The 21,441-nt window shown below is 36.9% G+C and overlaps 1 protein-coding gene across 3 annotated transcripts in view; it reads left to right on the top strand.

The window, feature by feature from the left end:
* Positions 1 to 21,441, top strand: part of slc25a21 (solute carrier family 25 member 21) — a 160,462-nt gene that overhangs the window by 106,827 nt on the left and 32,194 nt on the right. For all 3 annotated transcript variants that reach the window (XM_063007732.1, XM_063007731.1, XM_063007733.1), the window contains exon 3: positions 10,832 to 10,880. In XM_063007732.1, the coding sequence (XP_062863802.1) occupies positions 10,832 to 10,880 (49 nt within the window). The remainder of the gene's footprint in view (positions 1 to 10,831; positions 10,881 to 21,441) is intronic.

Here is a 21,441-nt window from a genome sequence, read left to right on the forward strand (position 1 = left end):
TGAGCAAAAATGCCAGAACTACACAGAGGGACCTGATGAATGACCTGCAGAGAGCTGGGACCAAAGTAACAAAGGCTACCATCAGTAACACACTACGCCGAGAGGGACTCAAATCCTGCAGTGCCAGGCGTGTCCCCCTGCTTAAGCCAGTACATGTCCAGGCCCGTCTGAAGTTTGCCAGAGAGCATATGGATGATCCAGAAGAGGATTGGGAGAATATCATGTGGTCAGATGAAACCAAAATGGAACTTTTTGGTAAAAACTCAATTCGTCGTGTTTGGAGGAAGAAGAATGCTGAGTTGCACCATACCTACTGTGAAGCATGGGGGTGGAAACATCATGTTTGGGGCTGTTTTTCTGATCCGTGTTAAGGGAAGAATGAACGGGGCCATGTATCGTGAGATTTTTAGCCAAAACCTCCTTCCATCAGTGAGAGCATTGAAGATGGAACGTGGCTGGGTCTTCCAGCATGACAATGATCCCAAACACACCGCTCGGGCAACGAAGGAGTGGCTCCGTAAAAAGCATTTCAAGGTCCTGGAGTGGCCTAGCCAGTCTCCAGACCTCAACCCCATAGAAAATTTGTGGAGGGAGTTAAAAGTCCGTGTTGCCCAGCGACAGCCCCAAAACATCACTGCTCTAGAGGAGATCTGCATGGAGGAATGGGCCAAAATACCAGCTACAGTGTGTGCAAACCTGGTGAAGACTTACAGGAAACGTTTGACCTCTGTCATTGCCAACAAAGGTTATGTTACAAAGTATTGAGTTGAACTTTTGTTATTGACCAAATACTTATTTTCCACCATAATTTACAAATAAATTCTTTAAAAATCCTACAATGTGATTTCCTGGATTTTTTTTTCTCATTTTGTCTCTCATAGTTGAAGTGTACCTATGATGAAAATTACAGACCTCTCTCATCTTTCTAAGTAGGACAATGAACTGCACAATCAGTGGCTGACTAAATACTTTTTGGCCCCACTGTATATACTCGCAGCAGCATGTTAACAAAACTTGGGACAGGAGCTTATTCATATGTGTTATATCTGTATAACATATCTTTCTGTAACTGGGAACTAGGGACACCAAATGTTGAATTTTTTAACACTCACATTCTTCTATTCAGTAGACTGAATGAATAGCTGAAAATGGTATCTCCTAAATGTTTTTTTCTTTATTTTAAAAGACACTAGAGACGGTTTCCAGCTGAAGGTTTTATGTTTTCTATGTTATGGGACAGTAAAAATGTTGGAACTCACTCATGTTTGTGTGAGTGTCTATCGCTACATCAGTGCCAGATGACAGAAGCTGCTCATGCCAGGAGCTGTCCATGCCAGAGACGAAAGTTAACACCAAATAGTGGACATCAATAATATTTCATGCAATGATGCATAACCAACCTTCAAACAGCAAACCGGTGGAAATGCACTTACTACAGTCTACAATTACTGACTGTATCCTCCAGAGGTGTAGCTTCAGAGAAGAGTGGGGAAGGGAGGGGAAGCTAGATCTCTTTATACCTTTCTCAAACAGGACAGTGTTAATTCCTCTCTTTAGGCAGTAAAAGATGCTAACTCCACTTAAGTATTCTAAGAAGTGTCTCGGCATTGCTGTTAAACACTGTGATTAAACAGGAGCATGTGATGACAGCCTAAGAAATCTCTTGATGCACACTGAGCTTTGTTGGCGACCTCTCAGAGGGTCTGAAATAAAAAAAAGAAGCTTTATGTTCTGGCTGTAAGTCTATATTTCTACCATGCACAAACTGTCCCATCCTCATAATAAAGCTTATCTAGCCAGCCCTTTATTTGAAGCCATGATAAATTCCAGTGGTAACCATTTTTTTCAGCCCTGTCTCTAACAGAATACATCTAATTCAATACAATATTTATTTATTTATGTATTTATTCAAGAAAGATCTTTGAGACAGAACTTAATGTCAACAACCCAACCAAAATATTAAAATTAAATATTTAATTTTATATTTAAATGCTCAAGATTTTGTAGCTGTTTTTTTTTTTTATAAAATCATGACGCACACTATCGCGCCAAAAGTATGTGGATACCCCATTCTAAGAGATTACACTGATCAGCCATAACATTAAAACCACCTCCTTGTTTCTATACTCACTGTCCCTGCTTTCACCCTGTTCTTCAATGGTCAGGACCCCCCACAGGACCACCACAGAAGTAAGTATTATTTGGGTGGTGGATCATTCTCAGCACTGCAGTGACACTGACATGGTGGTGGTGTGTTAGTGTGTGTTGTGCTGGTATGAGTGGATCAGACACAGCAGCACTGCTGGGGTTTTTAAATACCATGTCCACTCACTGTCCACTCTATTAGACACTCCTACCTACTAGTTGGTTCACCTTGTAGATGTAAAGTCAGAGACGATCGCTCATCTATTGCTGCTGTTTGAGTTGGTCATCTTCTAGACCTTCATCAGTGGTCACAGGATGCTGCCCACAGGGCGCTGTTGGCTGGATATTTTATAGGTTGGTGGACTATTCTCAATCCAGCAGTGACAGTGAGGAGTTTAAAAACTCCATCAGCATTGCTGTGTCTTATCCACTCATACCAGCACAACACACACTAACACCACCACCATTTCAGTGTCACTGCAGTGCTGGGAATGATCCACCACCCAAATAATACCTGCTCAGTTGTGGTACTGGGAAAGTCCTGACCATTGAAGAACAGCATGAAAGGGGGCTAACAAAGCATGCAGAGAAACAGATGGACTACAGTAAGTAATTGGTGAACTACAAAGTGCTTCTATATGGTAATTGGAGCTGATAAAATTGACAGTACAAACACGGAGGTGTTATCAAATAATAATAATAATAATAATACAGAAATCTTATTTGTGTGTACCTGTGCATAAGTATATAAGCAGGTACCAAGCCTGCTTGCTTTTGTGTGATGGCAGGGGGACATGAAGGTATGTTTAAATGGCATATTTATGAAGCCTAATGTAAATATTTTCTAAGCCATTTTAGTACAAATTAACAAAGTTTGTTACAATACATCGATTTATTTTAGTGCATCAAATGAACTGTTCATGCCATGAAATGCCAGAATTTACAGTTCTGTGTCTGAAGCAATAATTCATCAAAACTACAGGCCTTTGATATGTTCCATTACCTTCTAAATATGAAGGTTTGCGGCTCTTGAAGTATAAGACCTGATTGAATGGTGACACACACACAGCTTTTGCTCACTTCCAGCCATTTATTTTCTCTTGTGGGGATCATGTGAAGCAAATGTCTAACTACCTCTTTGAGTCTATCTATCTCTCCTCCACCCTTTGCTGCACACTTAAATCCATCCATATGGAGATCACTAAAAATGACCATGGTTTATCCTTGCCTCTTTTCACCTTGTTTGTGCGTTTCCCCTTTTCTGTAAGAGACGATAACTCTTGTGTCTGTGTTTAAGTGGGGAGCTTTTCCCCTAAGATGGAATTCATTAGAGTCAAATGAGTGACAGGCTCTCGTGGCGTCTTGCTGGTTTCTACCTTTGATCTGCTTCGTGCATTAGACCCTCTCATACAGGGCTCCTGAGCGGCTCCTACGGCACATTATGTGTCCATCTGTTTGCTTGCTGTGCTACTTGCTATTTAAATTGAAATATATTTATATATATATATATATATATATATATATTTATATATATATATATATATATATATATATATATACGTATATATATATATATATATATATATATATATATATATATATATATACGTATATATATATATATATATATATATATATATATATATACTGTATATATACTGTATATATATATATATGTTTGTGTGTATGTGTATGGTTGCTACAATGCAATCTGTAGCTCTATTACACAAAGAGAAATATCAATTCTATACAGAAATGTAGCTCTTTGGGCTCAAGCTTATCTCAGATGAGCCAAAAGATAGTGGAAATGTGTGCTGTGGGCAGTTACAAAAACTATATATTTTATATTTGCTCTTAGAATGGAATCATATAAACATATTTCTTAAGACTTTTAATAAGAGTTAAGAGTTTTTTTAATGTATTTGAGTCTTCAGTTGCTCAACATTTGTCGTTGTTCTTTTATGCAAGTCTTTAACTGCAACTGCATAGGGGCTTGTCATATAGCGCAACTGCACAGGGCTTGTTGCCATATAGAGCTACTGCACATGGTTTGTTGCCATATAGTGCAACTGCACAGGGTTTGTTGCCATATAGTGCAACTGCACAGGGTTTGTTGTCATATGGTGCAACTGCACAGGGCTTGTTGTCATGGTGCAACTGCACAGGGCTTGTTGTCATATAGTGCAACTGCACAGGGCTTGTTGTCATGGTGCAACTGCACAGGGCTTGTTGTCATATAGTGCAACTGCACAGGGTTTGTTGTCATATAGTGCAACTGCACAAGGCTTGTTGTCATGGTGCAACTGCACAGGGCTTGTTGTCATATAGTGCAACTGCACAGGGTTTGTTGTCATGGTGCAACTGCACAGGGCTTGTTGTCATATAGTGCAACTGCACAAGGCTTGTTGTCATGGTGCAACTGCACAGGGCTTGTTGTCATATAGTGCAACTGCACAAGGCTTGTTGTCATGGTGCAACTGCACAGGGCTTGTTGTCATATAGTGCAACTGCACAGGGTTTGTTGTCATGGTGCAACTGCACAGGGCTTGTTGTCATATAGTGCAACTGCACAAGGCTTGTTATGCACTGAAGAATTATGAGTTCAAATCTTGCAATCACAGATTTTAGAAATTAACAGTTGCAAAAAGACTTTCATGCCATACATGTTCCTTATAAGTGTTTGTACTTTACCTTAAATATACAGTATGTGCTAAAGGCCCAATGTAAGTATTTTTTACATAAAGTATTACCTATATTAGACATATTTATCATTTAAAAAACTCATTCCCTAATAAAACCCATAGTCACTTTATGGCATAAAGTACAACACCTGTTTATGAGCTTGTTAAATATTTCATCCCACCCCTCACCGGCCTTGCTTTCCACAAAATATTGGAGTACATTTTTGGAAACTTGTGCACATTTTTCTCAAAATGTGTTTTTTTTTTTTCATTCCACTGGCCACTGGAGTTCCTTCTCAAAAATCTCATCCAACTTGTTTTGGCTAAGTGGGTAGCACTGTCACCTCACAGCAAGAAAATCCTGGGTTCGATCCCCAGGTGGGGCGGTCCAGGTCCTTCTGTGTGGAGTTTGCATGTTCTTCCCATGTCTGTGTGGGTTTCTTCCGGGTGCTCCAGTTTTCTCCCACAGTCCAAAGTCATGCAAATGAGGTGAATTGGAGATACTAAATTGTCCACGACTGTGTTCGATATAACCTGTGAGCTAATGAATCTTGTGTAATGACTAACTACCGTTCCTGTATGTAAAACATGACATTAAAATCCTAATAAACAAACAAACAAACGTTATCAATGTAGCAAGCACACTTTATTTTAATGAATATGAGGAGTGTCTACATATTTTAACTAGGTACTGTAACTGAAATAAACTACTAAAAGGGAATTAACCTTTAACCAAATTTAGATTTACTAAAAACCAGATACGTTTTTGAGCTTCATATATTTCCAGCAATGCGTAGATAGTTTCCCAAGCCTCAACTAAATTATCTTGCATCTCCTCTGGGCAAATAAAACATGTTTAATGGAAAGCAGTTCTTCTCTAAAAATACTTGTTTTTGTTCACCCACAAATGCCATGATTAATTCATTTAAACCCTAACTACATGTTGATGATTGTGCAAAAAAGGAAATCATGATGTCCTCTAGACTTTTTATTTCTCACTTCTCAATCGCAAAGGATTTAAATATAAAAGGACTGGAATTAGGAGCCGCTCTTAATGCTCCTACCACTTAAACGTTGTTTATCCAAGAACTTTGAATGTGTGTTAAAAATGTTTGATGTGCCTTAGAAGATCAAAAATTAAATCAGAAATTCGTCTCGTGACTATGTGCCAATATTAGTTAGTGGTACCATGGATTAAGAAACAACAGTGAACTGTTATTCCACTCTGGTATTTCTCCTGATAATTACCTTCCTGGAAAGCCCCTACGGAGACAGTGTCTTGTTTATGGACAATATATTTAATAGAGCAAATTAGAATGAGTGCTGCATTGCTCAACAGCTGTGTACACACGGTGAAATCTGTGAAGGAAGCCATTAAAGCCGACAGCAGTGTGGTATTGAGGATTTAAGTGTAGAGACTAAACTGTGAGAGTTACTCTGCTCCACAAAGTCAATGAGGCTCTTAAACCTCTAACTTAGAGAATTTCACTTATCTTCATCCACTGTTTAAACAGGCCATACCTTTGTCTTTGGTGCTACCAGTTACCCAAGCCATTATCAAATCTCAAGCAAAGAAAGTGCCTTTGCTAGTTGAACAGTGGTTGGTGCAAAACAGGCATTCAAAGTGGCTTCTACCAATTTACATAGGACTGAGCTGAAGCAGATAGAATTTCAACCATTGTTCAATTTTCATTCGGTGGAACTCTATCTGTCTGGTAACTAATCTGAGGATGGAGCCGTAAGTTGCAGTGTGAAGAATTGTTTACCTTGTTAAACTGTCACAATCATGTTACAGCTGTAATCCTGCTAAACTTGGACTGAGGTGTGGCAAAATTAAGTTTCCTGTTTTTTTTTTTTTTTCATTTTATTTTAGTAAAAACAGTTTGAGAAACTTGAAATTGTGTGATTTCAATAACATACAAACTATGGAGCTGCATGTGTCTTTATTTAGGATACAGAATAATAATTCACCGTACAGGATGACAGCTTAGTTTAAATTCCTGACATGAAATTGGAAGAATAAAAAAGTCACATCACTCTATTGATATATGAATGGTATTTCTTATTTATTTATTAGGATTTTAATGTCATGTTTTACACACTTTGGTTACAATCATGACAGAAATGGTAGTTACTTGTTACACAAGATTCATCAGTTCACAAGTTTATTATCAGTCATTGACAATTTTGTATCTCCAATTCACCTCACTTGGATGTCTTTGGACTGTGGGAGGAAACCGGAGTTCCTGGAGGAAGCCCACACAGACGCGGGGAGAATATGCTCCACACCTGGGGATCGAACCTAGGACCCTTTTGCTGTGAGGCGACAGTGCTACCCACTGAGCCACCGTGCCGTCCATATATGAATTTAAACTATTCACTAAACAAAACATTATAATATGAACTGTGGATATGCATTAAGCTGAAATAGACTAAAATGCATTTTCAAACACCTGGAAAGTCATCATTTGTTTTAAAGACATGGAGGAAATCCTTGTTGCTCTTCTCAGCAGAAGTAATTATCATTCAAGAGCACCACCTACCATGCTCCTAGTGGTGTAAAAGTATTCAGAGGAATATAAAAACTATTAGCATTCAGGTTACTCTGTAAGACATACCCTAAACACAAAAAACTTTGGCACTTACATGCTTAAAAGTTAAAAAAGCACTACACACCAACAATATCTAATGAAGCTAACTGTGAAAACTAAAGATTTAACAGACAATTTGCAGATAAAGTTCATTACTTGATGCTGAATAGAAGTTGGATAATGCAATTCAATAATGTGCTTGAAAAGGCAATTGAATGAACAACATAAATGAGAGTCCAGACCTTTAAGTTAAGTAACTGTAGAAGCAACGTAGGTTGTTCATCTTAGGAAGAAAAATGGTCTAACATTCCTTCTTATTGTTTGTTTGTTTGTATTTTAACGTCATGTTTTACACACTTTGGCTACATTCATGACAGACACGGTAGTTACTCGTTACACAAGATTCATCAATTCACAAGGTTATATCGACCACAGTCATGGACAATTTTGTATCTCCAATTCACCTCACTTGCATGTCTTTGGACTGTGGGAGGAAACCGGAGCACCCGAAGGAAACCCACACAGACACGGGGAGAACATGCAAACTCCACACAGAAAGGACCCAGACCGCCCCACCTGGGGATCGAACCCAGGACCTTCTTGCTGTGAGGCGACAGTGTACCCACTTAGCCACAGTGCCGCCACATTCCTCCTTACTATTGTGTAAGAGTGTTTGTGGTTAGAGCTTGTTTGTAATTCATTATTTGCAATAGGTAGCAGTGTTAATTTGTCAATCAATAGATATCACATGCTGTCTGTATTCTTTGTTATTTTGTTTCAAATGGTGCTGTCTTTTTCGTTTGGTTGACCATTTTTGCATTGGCATTGTTAAATTCATACGTTAAATTGTTAATTGTTAAATTACATTAATAAAGACAATAAATTTGCTCTACTGCCATGACAAAAGTTTGCATACAGTCAGGACAAAATCAGAATAGAACAGCGAATGTTATTTCTAACATTGTGTTAGTTTGTGTGTTAGGCTTTATACTATATATGTTCTATAGAGTATGCTTAGATAATAACAATGAAAAAATGACATTGGTTTTAAGTTTGCATCTCCTGAATTTAATGTAGGCACATTTTATAATGTTTTCCAGTCTTCTTCATTTGTAAAGCCTTTGTATCCTCTAGCTTGTATAATTTTCCCCGAGATCCATTCTAAATCTGCCAAGTTTAGTGGCCAATGCAGTTAAAGAATTCTGGTAAATATCATACACTGCATATTTTTTAAATCCAGACAAATAAGCTCATGTCTAAACATCTTTTCTTTGAAATAAAGTCCTGTTGAATTTGTTCTGGATTTGAATAGTTGGTATCTATTTTAATACACCTTTATTTCATTTTTAACTATTTACATTTTTAACAAGAATTTTTTTTTAATAAACAACATTCGCCTAATTTGACTACCATGGGTTTGAATACCATGGTTATGCACACCATGGTTATGCACACATTTTACTTCACTTTTTGTTTTCCATTATTAGTTATCTTTTTTATCAATACATACCTTATTCTATCACTATCAGTATTATTCTATTATTATTACAGTGAAATTCTATCTCATCTATCCCAGTTTTACAAAAAAAACTTATCAGTATTTTGCATCTTGTTCTAAATAATCAGATAATCAGTTTTTTTTTTTTTTTTTTTTTTTTTTTTTTTTTTTTTTTTTTTTTTCCCTTTTACCTCACCCCCACTCATGAATGCAAAGCACTCTCCATACACCTGGCCTAAACCCGAGAGATGATTACACAGGGTCTGTAAATGTTTAGTTATGAATCCATTTACGATTGTGATCCATTATGTCCATCATGATCGGTAGGTTTGTTGCTATTGCTAAGCTTGTAAGTGCATTATTGATATTTTAAGTGTTGTCCTATCCACATCTTGTTTTGGCTTTTGTGTTATGTTTAAAGACAACATCTTTAACGTTTTTGTGCTTAAACCAACATCCAGCTGATATCCATAAGGACAGATTCAGTATCAGTTCAAGTTTATGCAGTTTCACTGTTATTATTAAGTCATTAGCCTTTTCTGGCTTCTAAGGCTGTGAATATTTTGTCAATACAGTGGTGATATCAACTAATAAGACACTAATTGATGCAATCAAGAATTCTGTTATATTTATCTTATGAAGTAAATATTATCAGTTGTACTGTTATAACATGTGATCTGGAATTGATGACAGAGTCTTTATGAATGACTTTATGTTGAAGTATTTTTGAGCTGATGTGGTGATATCCTTTACAGGAGCATTCCAGTAATTAATGTAATGGTGTCTGAGGGATTGAAGTGACAGGCATTCAGTAGTTGTTTTTGCAATAAAAACAAGAATCTGTGACTTTCTAAATTCTCAGGAATTTTTATTTAACTGCAAAACATAGCTTGGGCACAAAGAACTTGGCGGAGTTTCTACATAGAATTGACATATGGCTTTCCCTTTGAGTTATAGAATTTCTGATTAAGTTTTTGTTGTTGTTTTTGATGCAATGACGATGGTTTTCTGAAGTACTCCCGAGCGCATGTGGCTATATTTATTATAAGAACATGACTTTTTTTCCTGAAGTGCAATCTGAGGGCTCAAAGACATGCACTTAGACTTCTTTATGTTACCCTCACCTGTTATCAGTTCACCTGTCTAATGTTTCAAAACGATATAACTTTAAGATTATATAAACTTTTCACTCCTTTTCCCCTGTCCACACTTTTTTGAGTGTGTTGCAGATGTCAAATTTAAAATTTGATCATAGGTACAGATTTACAAAATCAAGTTGGTGTGCCAAAGCATTAAAAGTTATTTCTTCATTTTTAAAAAGGTCCTAACTTGTCTTGAAATATGGTTTGTAACTGAAGAGTCTTTTTAAATGGCCTTTTATTGCTCTACAAGTTCACTTTCAGCACATGCTAAGAGCCACAGTTTTTGGTTTTCTAGTATGAAATATTCTGGCCCCAGTTAATTTAGCACAGTGATATAAACAAAGCAAAGGATGCATTTTACATGTATTGGCATAATTCTGCATCAGGATCATTCTGTGGCAACAGTCACAAGGGGATTAATACTAAAGTTATACAGTAAAGGCAGTGGCTTTGCCAACTACTTCATTTCAGATGTGCTGTGTAAAAGCAGAGCAGAGGAATTTTGAGGAAAACCCTTCTGTATACACATGGCAGGCAAACACACGCATGCCCAACACATGGCCATATGGTGTGCAGACATCTGTGACTATTTGCATTTACAAATTTATGGATCTTGGTTTCTTCTTATTTTTATGTGGTACAATATTTACAGATTAAGTTTTTATAGCAAGATCTTGCTGAAGTCTTTGGAAGGATTTATGTTCTAGAAACTTAGTTAACATTGTAAATGCCTTAACAAAAAACTCTGACAGCTGTTTTGTTCTTTTTTTAAAGGTCTGGTGGAGATATGTTTGATGCATCCACTGGATGTGGTGAAGACCAGGTAATTGTTTTTGAGAAAGCCAATATTTAATGTCCTTAATATTAATATTACCTAATTCTATACTGGCTTGTAGACATTAGTGTAGCCTGTATTCATCAATAATTCTGTTGTCTTTACAAAGGGCATGAAAGCTAAAAGCTGTGGAAAATAGTCACATCAGTTACCATAAGCTCACAATGTTTGCGCTAAGTGATACTTATTAATGTTTGTCACTCACATTTTTAGCTTATTATTTATTATTCTCTACCAATTTAAGCATGTGGTTATAAAAACCAAAAGAAATATGAAAAAATGCATGGGTCTTCATCAGCACACAGTTAATACTGACTCTAATTATGGTCTTTTTTATGAAAGGTAAAGGGTATGAGTAAGATTGGAAGGCGGGGGGTGGAGGGTGAGTTGGGCCCTCACACCAGAGCCGCTCAGTGGGTAGTAAACAGGTCGTGGGCCACTCCTAAACCTTTATGGCCTCTGTGTGCCCTGCCAAGACCCTGATTCTCTTGCTAACGTTCCTGCTCGCCCGCACACACTCGCACATCTGCATTTGCACGTTCATATACTCGTACACTAATTATTTATCACTGTCATTTATCAGTAAATAAACTTCAATATGTAGCTTTTAAAAGAGCCTTATTTGTGCTCTTTAAACAAGGTAAAAAACGGAAGTAGATCAAGTAGGAGTATATAAGTCATAGGAGGGGATATGTGATACTCCTGTAGGGTGATTTAAGGTCTCTTGCTGAAGGTTAGGCCACTGTGTCTTTATGCGGGGTCAGGGTTAAAAGTGCATTCACTATTTTCTTTGTAATGATTGTCCCTAAAAAGTGATAAAAATCCCACTAAACATGTCTGTGTTATTTATTTAAGGTTTGCCTGTGAGACACCTTATGTTTATGTGTATGTGTGATATTACACTCCACCTATGTATCTTTGTGCTGTCATGTTTGTCAGATTCTAACAAATGTTATGCAGTATTTGTATATAATTTGATAATTTTAGTAAAACAAATACATTATTAAAAAAATGAATTAGTTAAATATCATAAATTCATACATTTTCTGGAAAAACTATTCTAAAACAGAAAATAAACCTTACATTTTTATTTTCCGTGTAGTGTGTGGCTTTAGATAGATAAAACATTTCAGATTTATTTCCACATTAATGTGACTTATTGTGCAATTCAATTGCAAAACAAACTAAAATAATGTGGTTGCATAAGTATGCACACCTTCTTATAATCAGGGGCATGGCTGTGTTCAGAATTAACCAATCAAATTCAAACTCATGATGAATAGTAGTCAGTGACTGTGTTAACCCCATATAAGTTCAGCTTTTCTTTTTTGGGGGCAGCTTAACACTGTTGCCTGACAGCAAGAAGGTCCTGGGTTTGATTTCCAGGTATAGCGGTCTGGGTCCTTTCTGAGTGAAGTTTGCATGTTCTCCTTGTGTATAAGTGTGTTTTCTCCCACAGTCCAAAGGCATGTACATTAGGTGAATTGGAATTACAAAATTGCCTGTGATAGTGTTTGACACTGAACTTGAATTAATGAATCATATGTTACCTGTAACTACCTGTCCTGTCATGAACTAATGTGAAAAACATGACCTTTAAATCCTAATAAGCAAACAAGCTTAGTTACATCAGCTATGACAAAAGCCATAGTTCACAAAGAGATGAAATGGCATTAGATAGAAGAAGGGTACTACCAGACATTGCTCCAAAATTAATTAAAAGACAAGAAGAAAACTGATCAGGAAGGCCACTAAGAGACCTACATCAACATTAAAGGAGCTTGTTGTGTACTACATGTGACAATAATCTCTCATATTCTTCATATGTGTGGGTTGTCGGGTAGGGTGCCAAGAAAAACATCCATTGCTTCATGTTGCAAAAACCTACATCAAGTCTGCCAAAAGGTGGGAAAATGTGTTACAGTCTGATGACACCAAGGTTGAACCTTTTGGCCATAACTCCAAAATGTACTGCTCATCACCAAAAGAACACCATACCAACAGTAAAGCATGATGGCGGCATAATGCTTCAAGGCTGTTTTTAATCAAGGTGGAGGGAATTATGAACAGTTCCAAATATCAGTCAATTTTGGCACAAAATCTTCAGGCCTCTGCTAAAAAGCTGAATAAATTTTACCTTACAGCATATTAATGACCCAAAGCATACCCCCACATCAACAAAAGAATGGCTTCACCAGAAGATTAAAGTTTTGGAATGGCCCAGCCAGATCCCAGACCTAAACCCAACTGAAAATCTGTGCGATGACATATAAAGGGGTATGAAGAATTACTTGCAATGTCACAGATTTGGAGCAAGTCAAAATGTGCCATAATGATAGACTTCTACCCAAAAAGACTAAATGTTGTAATAAAATCAAAAGGTGCTTCAACAAAGTATTAGTTTAAGTTAGTTTAGTTATGCAACCACATTATTGTACATTTTTTTTTATTTTTTTTTATTTAGATTTCAGTTTATTTCTCAATTTAATTGCAATATCATTCTCTTACTTTTTTTATATCACAAATGTAAAAACATGCTTTATATCCACTGTATTTAATTGACCTTACTCAATGATATTAAAGGATGAATGCATACATAAACACAGATACTTCCTTTTTTAGATAGTATTTACTCAAATACTAACAGCACTACATCATTTAAACTGGCATATTAACAAACTGCATTTAAAAGTGAGGTCAGGATAAGAAGTGGACAACAAATATTTGCTACGTTAGTCTTCTATTAATCATGCCTACACTCATATCCCTTATTCTTTTTACCTCCTCTGTTCTTTCCTAAAATATGTTAGCAGGCTAATTGGGAATGTGAGTAGAGCTGAAATCTATTAGTGAAGGTCTTGGAGCTATTGAAAAACTTGTACCCAGCACACCTCCTCTCCGACACTAGCTGCAGGAATGGCTCTTATTAGTACCTGGCTGTAGCTTTAATGTTCACCTCTCCAAATTGGATCCCAACTGAAGTGAGCCTTTTTTCTCTCTCTTCAACAAGCCGCCTTGGCAGAATCAAAGGCTTTTTTAACAGGGGAACCTGACAAAATGTATACTTCAGAATACATATTTACCTTGTGCAAATGAGGGCACTGGAGCCATAGAGATGGGAATTAGAAAGGGGGGGGGTAGATGCTGCTTATTATATATTTCATTATATTCTCTGCCACACATGTTCTTTGAAACATATGTGTAATGTGTGAAAGTTCTATCATTATTGAAGCCATAATCAAGTAAAAATTGACTGTCCAATCAAACCTAATTTGTGCTATTAAATGTAACTTTTTAATTAGAAAGAATCATGATTCTTTATGATGAATATGGTTTGTTAAGCAAACCATGGTCATCTACATAAATGTAGTTTTTGTTTATTTGTAGGAGTTACATTATTTAGGACTAGGGTGGAATTGGTTGGTGTATTGTTCCTTCCAGGGAGACAGTTGGACCGGAGTTACAGCTTTTCATTAACCTGCAAACCACCTAGTTACATGGTTCATGGGCTGGTCTCAGCTCACTTGGAGGTAACAGAGGGTGTCGGGCGGCACATTCAGCAGGGGGCTGTGTGCTCGGGGCACCCCATCTGACTCTGATCAGCCTGCCGGTCTCGCTGCCGCTCTCATTAGAGACTAGGAAGAAGTTTAAATTGTTCTTTATGTGGAGATCTAGTTACATAGATTTACTCCACCCAAACACACTCTTGGCCCCTCCTTCACACTCACCCTTCTCTATACTGGTCTCGGATCATTTGGTCACCTAGTTCTGTTCAAATATCAGTATGTATTGTGACGTGCAAGCTGTTATTTGCCACATTTGTATAGGGTGGTTATTTAAGTAGATGCTTTGGCACTATTGTTAACATACAATATGGACAAGATGTTGGAAACATTATATAAATATTTATTTTCAAGAAGTTAAAAAGTAGGATCACCCCTTGCCTCTAGAGCACTTAATCTGTTTTTAAATACTCTGAAAGAAATCCTAAATTGTTTGCAATGGAATGTTAGACCATTCTTCCGGCTGGAAATCTCCCATTTCTTTGTGGAATAAAAGTGGTAGACCACATAATTTTATCAGTATGTATGTGGGCATTCAGTTTGCACCACTGAACGGGCCTGATTCTTTAAAATTTCACACTTTTTTGATTGCTTCTGTTTCTGATATTTGTCACACATTCATTTAAGATTCTTAAGCACAACAGACAAATCTCAAGAAGTCAAGTCAAATTTATTTGTATAACACTTTTTACGATAGGCATTGTCTCAAAGCAACTTTACAGAAATCAGGACCAACCCCCCCCTGTTAAGCAAGCCGAGGGCAACAGTGGTGAGGAAAAAACGTTCTTAAAATTACAAGAAGAAACTTGAAAGAAAACCAGACTCAACAGGGACCCATCCTCCTTGAGTTGCCCAAAAGATCATTTTAATTCATTAGAATTAGATTAATTAATTTATCAAACGATACATATAAAATTTAATTATTTTTAACAAAAGTTCTAATAAGTAAAAAATTGTAAGATTATTTGGTGATTCCTCCTTTTATACCCAATCAGCCCTGTAACTTAAATATTCTATAAACTTTTCACTCTTATTTTACAAATTTACAAAATACAAGGAATCTGATCAGTAAAAACATTGGAAATCTTTCCAATGTCTTCCACCTTTGTCATTTAAATAAAGATTTAGGAGAATCAACAAATTATAGATTCTTCTTTTTGCCGGAAATGGAATTTGGTGTTCGAAAAGAGGTACTAGTACTCCTCCACATTAAAGTGAGAGCTATTATTTATAGCCTATTAGTTGTAGCCTAGCGGGTAAAGTACTGAACTAGTAATTGGAGTGTTGCTGGTTTAAGCCCCACCGATGCCAGGTTGCCACTGTTGGGCCCTTGAGCAAGCCCCCTTAACCCTCAATTGCTTAGACAATATACTGTACTGTCACAGCACTATAAGTCGCTTTGGATAAAAGCGTCTGCTAAATGCCATAATTGTAAATGTATTATTTCATAACAAAGGAAAGTTAAAACAATGGTGAACTGACCCAAGAGTTTCTGACCAGCTAAAATTGTAAAAAGCCTCAGCTTATCCAGGAATCCACAAATTAAAAAAAAAAAAACATTTAATGAACTGTTTCTAAATTGAAGTCAATAATTATGAGTCCACACAACAATAGAGAGTAAAACTGCTGAAGGGAGCAACTACACTGCAGAAAAGTAAAACAGTACTTCCTGTCTTTGTGTGCAAGTCTATTTTATACACATATTAAATCAAAAGAATTGTGTGTGCAAAGAAGTTCTTTACTCAGAATGTGCTCATGAATATTTAAACATATAAAAATGTAAATGTTTGGTTTCTGTCAGGCAACTGACAGAAAATTATTTGGTTTGTGTCAGGCACGTCCTCCTAACCTCACCTGCAGTTTTACATGAAGAACACCTGATGAAACCTCAGTATATTTTATTGTTTATTTTGTGGATTTAGGTAAATCAGCATTGACCCTGAGCTAAATGCCTATGTTTGCTGAGTGCTCTTCATTGGATGAGGATGCAGAAGCTTGGTACACAAACACATTTAAGCTCTCTTAACCAGCAGGTGATTGGAAAAACGTATGATTACCCTTTGCTACACCCACTGTGACAGTGCTGACTCTGTCTGATCCCAGCATGTTTGAAAGCAAGGCTGTTGTGGGATAGAGAGGAGAGGGTCGTTTTGACAACAGCAGTGACAGATTTTGTCTGAAGAGAGGGTGACAGCACGTGAAGAGTCTCCAAGCTTCCACCCCCAACTGCTGCCTGAACCTCAGTGCACTCCTGATGGCATCCCTCAACCAGCTCTTAAACAGCAGGGCTCAAAGTTCTAAGGTCTGGAAGCTGATCTTGTCCAGTAAAGCTGCATGACATTCAGCTGACCCATCCTGAACTTCTAATCCTGTGCTGGCTTGGCTTACCATCCTGATAAATAACACTCCCTTCATTTATACAGTGCCTTCAAAAAGTGTTTAGTTCTGTAGGCTATTTTACATTATTCTATACTTTCAATTGTATCAGATGCACATTTTAAACTAAGAAATGTTAATCTAGGAAACATTGGAATTCAAAATCTTAAGCCTATGATAAATAATGTTCTCACATCTTATTTTAACCAGCAAATTTGCTCAGTTTCTTAACACTCAACTCTTGTAGATGATTTTTGCTGGTCAGCTGCATCTACAGTGACTCATTAAATATGCATTCAAAGCAATTCAGCAAATGCTAATTAAACAATAAATAAGCATAAAATGCAATCAAACACAAACAAGTGGAGAAAAGCCACACTGCCCAAACAGGCCACTCCTCCAAACGTAATGCTTATTGCTAATTTATTGACCATCATTATCAAGACAATACACAATACACCTTAATAAAAGGAGTGGTGAGGAAAAAGCCTTCTTTAAAAGTATTAGCAAAATGCCAGTGGCTTGAAAGAATCCCCAGTGAAGTTGCAAAAATTCTCGTGGTCTCATAAATGTATTAACACATAAGCCAGGAAACACTTTTCCAACTAAAATATGGTGGTGGTAGCATTACATTTACATTACATTTTCAGCATTTAGCAGACGCTCTTATCCAGAGCGACTTACAGAAGTGCTTCCATAGTGAACATTTCATTCCTTAAGTTTAGATAGACAACAGTCGAAGAACACAACTTTGCTAAAACCTGTTAGAACCAAAGTGCCTTTTTTATTTTTATTTATTTTTTTTAATGGAAAAGATTGGAATAAAGTGTTAGTAAATAAGTACAAATCAGCCTAAGTGTTTAGTGAAAAGGTGTGTTTTTAATCGTTTGCATCATAATCGCATTATGTTATAGAGCAGAGGTCTTCTGTCTATTGCATTTAAAAAAGGTGTTAATTACGTTTGTCCACAGGTGTACTAGGATGGCGCAGCAGTCTAACATGTTAGCTCACAAACACCAAGAAGGGACTGAAGTTGGCCGGACATTCAACAGACATTATACAACAGTTAGTTCCAACCTTACAATCTGATTGGTTGAGAAGCGTTCTAACCGTGCTGATATTCGTGATAACAGCACGGCCTTTTCACACCACAACTGTATTACTCCGCTGACGCGTTGCCAGTAACGACAAGCTTCATGCACACAAACGCGCACGCAGGCGACACAGACTTTTTCCGATCGCGGTTTAGATCCGTTATCTGATATACAATCTAGCGCACTGTGTAGGGAACATAACCAATTGTCTAATTCACTATCTAGTGCACTATGTAGGGAACATAAATCCGTGATCTGATACACAATCTAGTGCACTATGTAGGGAACATTAATGTGTTTGTAACGCAAACAGTTAGCTTAATATCCCAGTTAGCAGCTCCTGAAAGTTCTGTTATCACCCATATCCTTTGGTGTGTGCGAGAGGTTTTTTATTTCTTTTTTTTCTCTTTGGAGGTTTTTGCCTTTTTCTTCTTGTTCTTCTTACCTCCCTGAAATGAGTTTTTGCAACTTGGGATGTCTGCTTTTTAGTGTTAAACTATATGCCTTTTTTAGCCTACTGTGTTAAGGCAGGGTAGGAAATTTTTACCATTGCATAGCAGCAACTCATTTGTTGTGGAACTACTTTTTGGCGGAAGGTGTTGTCAATATTAAAGCATATTTATTATGAAATTCAGGGCTTCTTTGATTTATTTTCTTTCTTTATTTTGTAAAAACTGTTGTATAAAAGCAATAGAACACTTGAGGTCATGTGTTATCGCGAATAACATCGCCTTCGGCTCGTGCCTGTGACCAAATCACAGCCGTGATGTTATTCGCGATAACACACTCCCTCTCGTGTTCTATTGCTTAACTGTAGGCTGCAGGACAAGACCTCTTGTGTTTTTGTGGATGTTTTGATAGCAGTTTAGGGGCAGTGGTAGCTTAAAGGTTAGGGCTCTGGGATTTTAGTCTGAAGGTTGATGGTTCGAATCTCGGCTCCGCCAAGCATCCAAAGCTAGACCCTTGACCCTAACTGCTCCAGGAGCAACGTATAATTGGCTGACCCTTCGCTCTGACCCCAGCTTTCAATCAAGCTGGGATATGCAAGTTATGCATTTTTATTGTTTTGTACACATATATTTGTATATTTAAGAAATAAAAAGCATTCTTCATAATGGATCTGTCATAACACATTAGAATCTGATATTAGGCAGGTTTTCATTAGGTGCCACAAACACCTTGAAGTGCTATAGTTTGAATAATAAAACAATAAAGTCTCTCAGTGAGCTGAAATTACCCGTTTTAGAGAAGCAGTAAAGTACTTGATGAAAACACGTTTGTCTCCAGCGCCTGTCGGACGCCTAACAGCATATGTGGCCTACTTCATTGGTTGCTTCTTGTGTCATGCTCCTGCCAGGCGAGGTGAGGAGCATAAACACAAACCTGTAATATGGAGTCTCAGATTTCTGGCTGAACAAGCAGCTCTGGGAGTGCACTGTCCTGACCATCCTAGTAATGGCTACCGGTTGCCTGCTGACCAAGGAGTCTATACTATCCCCAATGAAACTTGTGAACTGATGAATCTTGTGTAATGAGTAACTACCGTTCCTGTCATGAATGTAACCGAAGTGTAAAACATGACATTAAAATCCTAATAAACTAATAAACAAACTATCCCTAATGTCCTTACTTCAAAGCAACTGTAACTGTGCGGAGCTGAAAATGGGTAGTTGCAAGATCTAAAATTAGTGTCTTTAATGAATTTAAGACAAAAATAGATCTGAAATAATTCTGCTCATGACTTTTTATTGAATTCTCTGCATGTTTTATGGCAACAAGCAACAGTTTGAATCAAACAGTGCAAATATTTTTAAATGGAACACAAATTACAGATTAGAAATTTAAAGGTAACACCTGTAAAACAAGGAATGCATATGCTGTTGAGCAATAAAGTTGATTGTGCTGATTCTGTTTGCTTGTTAAAATAGAACAGATCTTTATTTTAACTCATTAATTTTTATTTTGAAGAAGCCATTGTGGCTGCAGATTCTTAAAACTTGTTTTACAAAAAATGGTTCAAAATTGGCTTGTGCCATAAAAGCCTACTAAACCTTCTGCAAGTGTGGCTTAAACAATTAATAATCAGAGTTTTTACTATAAATTGTGCTAAAAAATGGTAAAATATTTTGGAGTGTAGATACTATTAGACCTTTTGAGTGTAGATACTATTAGACTTCTTGAGCGTAAATACTATTAGACTTCTTGAGCGTAAATACTATTAGACTTCTTGAGCGTAAATACTATTAGACTTCTTGAGTGTGGATACTATTAGACTTCTTGAGTGTGGATACTATTAGACTTCTTGATTGTAGATACTATTAGACTTCTTGAGTGTAGACAATATTACACTTCGTGAGTGTAGACAATATTAGACTTATTGAGTGTAGATAGTATTAGAGGCATTTTACTGACATGAAATGGGTTCATTTGTTCCGATGTAACAGCGGAAAACAGGATTTTTATAGGATTGGTGTAACCTACTGTTATTGAGGGGGTAAAGATAGGTTTAATAAGTGAAAAAATACATAAATCATATACTATACCCTTTATTGTCACCAGCTCTTAACCTAACTCAATTTTAACCAGTGTGTTTGACTGCACTCTCTACTAACATCATTAAAACCTGAATTGCGGGAATATGTTTTGGTGTTCTGTCCTAGTAGAATTCTAGAAAATAGTAAAAGTTTTCATGATAGGTTTTTTGTTGTTATACCTTTGTATTCGCCTGTTTACAGACCAAGAAAGAAGCTTATTTTTAAGCTTACTGTGCACATGTACATCCTTCCCTCTTTAACCTGGTGCACAGTGGGTCTAGTGGCCCTGTTGTGCAATTGAAACCCAAGCTTCTTTGACCCAGACCAAGCACTGGGAGCCTGCAGTGTCATGAGCGCCACAATTTTATCACTTCCCCTATGTCCTATCCCTGTATTCTTCTTTATCTCCTTGCCTCCTCTGGTTTTTCTTTATAGGCCTTCTCCAGCCATAGAGAGGCCAGCATTAGATTGCCTCATGAAAAAATAAATCGGTACTGTTCAAAAAGTCCAAAAATTTTATTTTTTACTGTAGAAAATTAATCAAGAATTTGTTATATGTACAACTGTTAATCAGTTGTTAATTTAAGATTTCTAAATGTTCAGGGTAGTAGGATTGCCTTATCCAAATGCACCTTATCTAGAGGGTGTTGAGTGCTGTCTTTGTCAAATTTGTTTGAATACTTGCATCTGCCATATTTGAACTTTTAACCTCAAATAACACGGGCGTCTGCCATTTTTTAGGATACCACTCATTAAAATTAACTACGTGGTTGTAAAAATTAATTTCCTGTAATTCTATGTTGTGCATATTTTTGGACTACAGATCTTGTGGGCTCGATGAGACTTTATGTAATGTCTGTGACTTGCATTCTCTCTTTTTTGTTAACATTGTAGAATTGATGGACCTGTTAACAAACACATTAGGTGAAAAGATGCCACTTTGATGGGACTTTCTCTCTTTTCCTCTCTTTCTATATATATA

This window comes from Trichomycterus rosablanca, chromosome 13, assembly GCF_030014385.1.
Source record: "Trichomycterus rosablanca isolate fTriRos1 chromosome 13, fTriRos1.hap1, whole genome shotgun sequence".
Taxonomy (NCBI): domain Eukaryota; kingdom Metazoa; phylum Chordata; class Actinopteri; order Siluriformes; family Trichomycteridae; genus Trichomycterus; species Trichomycterus rosablanca.